The following is a 6,067-nucleotide window of genomic DNA, read 5'->3' as shown; positions in this document are numbered from 1 at the left end:
TATGGACCTCAACTAGCAATGTGTGGATTGCGAGTTCGATTCTCATCACTGAACATTCTTGCCCTTTCAATTGCAGTGGCATTGTAATTTGAAAGTCAATCCCACTATTCACTAGTCAAGAGTAGCCCAAGAGTTGGCGGTGGGTGGTATTGGCTAACTGCTTCCGTTTTGGTCTATCACTTTACAATTAGGGACGACTGGCGCAAATAGCCCTCGAGTTACTTTGCGTGAAATTCAAAAGAAACAAACAAATGAATCGATTATTATTCAGGTGAGTATTTCAATGCATGACAGTAAGTAGCTGCACCTACTTAAACGTTCTAGACGAGCAGAATGTGTCCAGTGTTGTACCCCTTAATTCTGCCCTTAGGTTTGGGTTGCTTTGTTTTGAATTTCGCGCAAAGCTACACGAGGGCTATCTGCACTCGCCGTCCCTAATTTAGCAGTGAAAGACTAGAGGGAAGGCTGCTAGTCATCACCATCCACCGTCAACTCTTGAGCTACTCTTTTACCAATGAAAGTGGGACTGACCATCACATTATAACACCCCCATGGTTGAAAGGGAGAGCATATTTGGTTGGATAGGGATTCGAATCCCGCGACCCTCAAACTGCAAATCAAATGCTCTAACCACCTGGCCATGCCGGGCTCTGCCCTTAGGTTTCATTCCACTATGTTCTTAAGTCAGAGTTTGGAACTTGTTTGCCTTTGAATCTGGCCTGCTTGCTGATCCTCAGCGGGTTGTAGAAAGACATTTGAAACTCTGATGCCTCTTTTCTTTTGATGAGATCCGTCTAACTGAAAAGGCATTCTGGAAAATTCAGATGGACTTAGATCCCAAGCAAGGTTAAATCGTGGTCAAAATAGCCTAAGTGTTTGTACTGTAGAGTTGGAATATAAAAAAGCCAGCCTAGATAAATACAGTTTTTGCTTATTGTAGCCAATAAAGTCACGACCTATCTTTCGATATTGTCTCTGTTGAAGAAAACTATATTGTTTTTTACTTCAAACCGAAACAATTGTATTTAATTCTCTGTTTATTTTGGTCGATTTGGATTCATTCATGTTTAGCATGCGTATCTTTAGAAACTATAGTTATTGTGATAATAATTAACTTATGTGTTAATTCAGCTTTCTTTACCTGATACCACAGCAACAACGTTAAAAAGTTTGTTAGTTTCTTCAAACTTTCGTGATCGGCAGTTTTCTATAATTTTTGCTGAAGACATTTTATTTTGCTTCATAATTTTAAAGACTCAATATTTATATATGTTTTTAGTTACTTTACCAGTGTTCTGAATAAATAAATACTTTTGGAGTTGACTCTAATGACTTGCTTAATAATTTGTTTTGGTTAAATGGTCTGATTTATCCAGTGGTGAAAAGGTAATCTAGCTTATAATAATAGGAATTGTGTCATTTCATAAAGAACGTTCATATTCAATTTCTTTCAGCCCATCTATCCGCACAGGTGCAGCCCCAAGAACAAACTGTTGATGTAGGAAAAATAGCCACTTTCAATTGCTCATTCTCTGGTTTCCCAGTAGATATTGTTAAGTGGTACAAAGATGGAGAGCCTTTGTATCTGGAGAACATTAGAATTCAAAAGTTGTCAAAGTTTTCTGTGTCATTCAATCCCGTTCAAAGGGAAGACAAGGGCATGTATCAATGTGTTGTGTCCAATGACCAGGATTCTGCTCAGGGAACTGCTCAGCTTGTGTTAGGTGGTAAGTTCCTTATACTGGTGTTACTTTTAACTTTTGGTTATGTTAAAGGCAGGAACTGTTAAGTTTGTGAAAAGTGGTAAGATCTTTATAGAGATCTTCATCTGTTAGTTTCTGGTTATGCTAAAGACAGACTTTTGCACAGGTTGTGTTAATTGGCGAGTCTTTTACAGTGTCAGTGATGATATTACCCTGTTTGCTTTAGTTAATTTTAAATGACAATTATTTTTCGTACACACTGACTATTTTCATCTGATTCATTTGTTCGAGGTACAAAAAATGTTTTTTTTATTATTGTTCCTACTCATACATAGCTACATATTATAATCTAAACTGATAAATAATTTTGCTTGTTTTCCTGACTGAAATGTCTCTACAATAATAATATCATGAGTCCTTATGTTTTTAGTTTGGTGATATGGAACCGATCCGCTTATTTATGTATCTTTTGTCGTATTTTGTCACTAGGATCATTGATGTCTGCGCCTATATTAAATATCACAACGATAACACAGGCCTGCGAATTTAAACTTCATAAAAGTTGTTTTGGTTTTAATAATGGATTTTCCATAATTCAGCTACGCAGATTTTGAAAATAATGTTCATTTTTTTTTCTATCACGTAAGGATTTTTTACAAATCGGGAAGAAAGAAAAAAACTAAAAATATTACTTCGGTTACCACAATGAACATTTTTATTATAATCTTTGTTAACAAAAATATAAACAAACTGAAGAAAATAGAAGAACACTGATGTTAAATGAATATGCATCCTCATTTGTTTTGTGAAATCTTCTTTTTTTAGTCTCAAAACTACGAGTTGTGGTCTTTCTTTTATGTATTGCGTTATGACGTTTTATGAAACATCTGTACGTGATGGAGAAAAATGGATATCATTTTCGGATTCAGCGTACAGGAATTACTGTAGAACATGTAAAAATTTCAAGACAATAAAACAATCGCAGGCCTGTGTAAGCTTACGTTGGTAACCTTCCTCACCCAAGGGAGACCAGTTGATTTGACTTGAGTAAAATTAGGGGTAGTGGGTCAAAGATTCAAATATCCTACAATTATAAAGATAAATCTCAGTTATTGTCAGGCCTAGTTTAAACTGTGAAGACCAGTATGGACATAAAGCCTACTAGTTTCTTCTGTATTTTAGCTCTATGTGGCAAATAGAGGAAAAAGACAGTAATACAACTTACAACTTAATACAACTTACAACAGCCTCTCGTTACACTTGTTATACAATCAGTAAAAATAGGGGCTAATGTTCACGTGGCCCCTCATAGCAGCATCCTAGAAGGAGACGTACAAATACATAAGCTCTGGTCGTCACATACGTTGGCCTGCCCATAGTAAAAATAATAATAAACTTAGAAAGGTAAGGCCTAAGTGTGTATGCCTAACGACCATAATATATACTAGGTTTGAAAAGTCAAATAACGTATTTTTATCGCCTGGTTGCAATATATTGGGAATAATGTTCTTTGTTTCATTCCAAGATGGGCCATTTTTTGTATTAAAAGGTAGTTGCATTAATTGTGGTATCTATGTGAGGCAAGACTCTAATGTTTATTTTATTTTTTTACATTTCTATATTTTCTTAATTACAGATGCCGAGCCTGTTTTTCATTTTGTATTTTCTAAGAAAACACTTCAACCGAAGTCATTCCATTCACTAAAATGTGCTGCTTCCGGCAATCCGCTGCCTCAAATAACATGGACACTAGATGGCGCGCCTCTCCGAGAAAGTCAAAGTCATCGAGCGGGCGACTATATCACACGCCAGGGTTTAGTGGTGAGTTATGTGAACATAACTTCTGTAGCAGTGCAAGATGGTGGCGAGTACAAGTGTCGAGCGACCAACTCGGCTGGCAGTGTGGCTCATGCGGCTAGAGTCAACGTCTACGGCCTGCCTTTCATCCGTCCAATGAGAGATGTGTCAGCTGTCGCAGGGGAGAATCTTCATCTCCGTTGCCAGGCAGCTGGATATCCAATCAACTCAATTACATGGTACAAAGGTAACTCAATCTTTTGCTGCTCGATAGAAATGTATGATATGGTTAAGCCGGTGCTAAGGCAACCCACCCACCCCTTTTAAAAGGGGGATTCCAAGTCCCCATCTAATAATACTTATCCTATAAATTTTAAGCTTCTCGATTTGTCTAAACTCGTATTATAATATTTCATAGTAAAGGTTATAGGCCGAACGTGGGCTAATTGTTAACAAGCCCGAACTGTGAATCTGAGGGCTCATGGTTAAAGACATGTTGACGCAAAAAAGCACTCCGTATTTTGCTATATTGGGTATCCTATAAGAGTCAAGTCTCATTATTCAATCAGACAAAAATGTCCCAAGAGTTGGCGGTGGCTGTTTTTGACTAGCTGCCTTCCCTCAGTTCAAATTTAGGATCGGTTGTGCGCGAACAGCCCTTTCCGTGGAACATTTTGAAACAATCTTACGAACAATCTTAAGAAAGAGAGAAATCACCAAAGGTTATTTTATCCTAAGACGAGCCCCTAATTTTTTAAAAATGAATACCAAAAAAAAAAACACTCTAGCGAGATGTAGCATTCCAAACAAAGAACAAGTCTAAGTTCACTCAAAAGGTTTCCAGTATTAAAGTCTCCATTATCACTTTATCAGCCAACAAACAAAAATACTCAACACACAAGCTAAACCATAATCATAACGCTTCAGGCCTGGTGGTTAGAGCATTCGACTCGCAATACGCAGGTCGCGAGTTCGAATCCCGTTACCGAATGATCGCCCTTACAGCTGTGGGGGAGGTTGTAATGTGACGATCAATGCCATTATTCGTTGGTAAAAGAGTATTCCACGAGTTAGCGGTGGATAATGTTTACTAGTTGTCTTCCCTCTAGAATTTCGCGCAAAGCTACTCGTGAGCTATCTGCGCTAGACGTCCCTAGTTTTGAAGTGATAAGAAAATTCTGCAGACTTGGAATTCTACACAAAGAGGATTTCCTTTTTTTTTCAGAAGAATATTTTGTTCTTATTATATGGTAAGGAAGTGGAAATTGATAATGAAACTAAACTAGATGATACGACGTTTTTCGATTTGGTATATTTTAGGACCTTTCATCTGTATGTCTCGTGTAACAAAGAGCACTCAGATATTTTCTAAAGTAAGTGTGGACGTAGACTCTTTCGGTGTTCAGCTGGTTTAGTGACAAAGTGACTTGCCTTCATTTTTCCTTCAGCGTAGAACTAGAAGCGATTTGTTTGTTGGTTGTTGAACAAAATAAACTCAGGTTGTTTTAAATCGTCTGCTCTTATTGATGAGAAAAATGGATTAACTGTGTAAGGGAAGTTTAAACTAAATTGATTGTTTTACGATACCATTACCGAAGATCTAGAACGAACGTATGCTTATTATCAAACATTATACAATATTTATTTTGTTAGTTGAACTTCCTAACAGGAAGTTGATCGTGTAAATGACAGTCATCAATATCATCCGAACAAAGCAAGCTATCTTTGTAGATCAGAGCTAAAATTAACGCTGTAAATAATCAAATATACAGCTCTAACGAGGACTATGTAATGACGCAAAGATTAGAACGCAATGACTTGGATATCCCTCGTGTTACTGATGTAACATTTTATGAAATTCGGCCAGCTTAGGAGATTTATGTTAGTCCTAAATCCACATACAAAAATAACAACGAAAATTACGTTTATAACAAACACCCTCCACCCCAGTGTTGTTACGGACCTTAAATTAAATTAGAACAGTTACTGATTCTACAGGAAGTGGTGTTACAAAAATTATATAAAATTAGAACTGCTACTGATTCTACAGGAAGTGGTGTTACAAACCTTGTATAAAATTAGAAGCTGCTACTGATTCTACAGGAAGTGGTGTTACAAACCTTGTATAAAATTAGAATTGCTACTGATTCTACAGAAGTGGTGTTACAAACCTTGTATAAAATTAGAACTGCTACTGATTGTACAGGAAGTGGTGTTACAAACCTTGTATAAAATTAGAAGTGCTGCTGATTCTACAGGAAGTGGTTTTACAAACCTTGTATAAAATTAGAACTGCTACTGATTCTACAGGAAGTGGTGTTACAAACCTTGTATAAAATTAGAAGTGCTGCTGATTCTACAGGAAGTGGTGTTACAAACCTTGTATAAAATTAGAATCACTGCTGATTCTACAGAAATAGTGTTACAAACCTTGTATAAAATTAGAAGTGCTACTGATTCTACGGGAAGTGGTGTTACAAACATTGTATAAAATTAGAATCACTGCTGATTCTACAGAAAATAGTGTTACAAACCTTGTATAAAATTAGAAGTGCTACTGATTCTAC

The 6,067-nt window shown here is 36.7% G+C and overlaps 1 protein-coding gene across 1 annotated transcript in view; it reads left to right on the top strand.

Annotated features, from left to right (window-relative positions):
- Positions 1 to 1,454: 1,454 nt before the first annotated feature.
- The window catches only part of LOC106475353 (Down syndrome cell adhesion molecule-like protein Dscam2), a gene marked incomplete at both ends in the record, with an annotated part of 26,964 nt that continues 22,351 nt past the window's right edge, over positions 1,455 to 6,067 (top strand). Inside the window, 2 exons of the mRNA XM_013936041.2 lie at positions 1,455 to 1,727; positions 3,340 to 3,747. Of these exons, the coding sequence (XP_013791495.2) occupies positions 1,455 to 1,727; positions 3,340 to 3,747 (681 nt within the window). The remainder of the gene's footprint in view (positions 1,728 to 3,339; positions 3,748 to 6,067) is intronic.

Source organism: Limulus polyphemus, unplaced genomic scaffold, assembly GCF_000517525.1.
Source record: "Limulus polyphemus unplaced genomic scaffold, Limulus_polyphemus-2.1.2 Scaffold8454, whole genome shotgun sequence".
NCBI lineage: Eukaryota > Metazoa > Arthropoda > Merostomata > Xiphosura > Limulidae > Limulus > Limulus polyphemus.
This window is presented reverse-complemented; position numbering and strand designations above follow the sequence as displayed.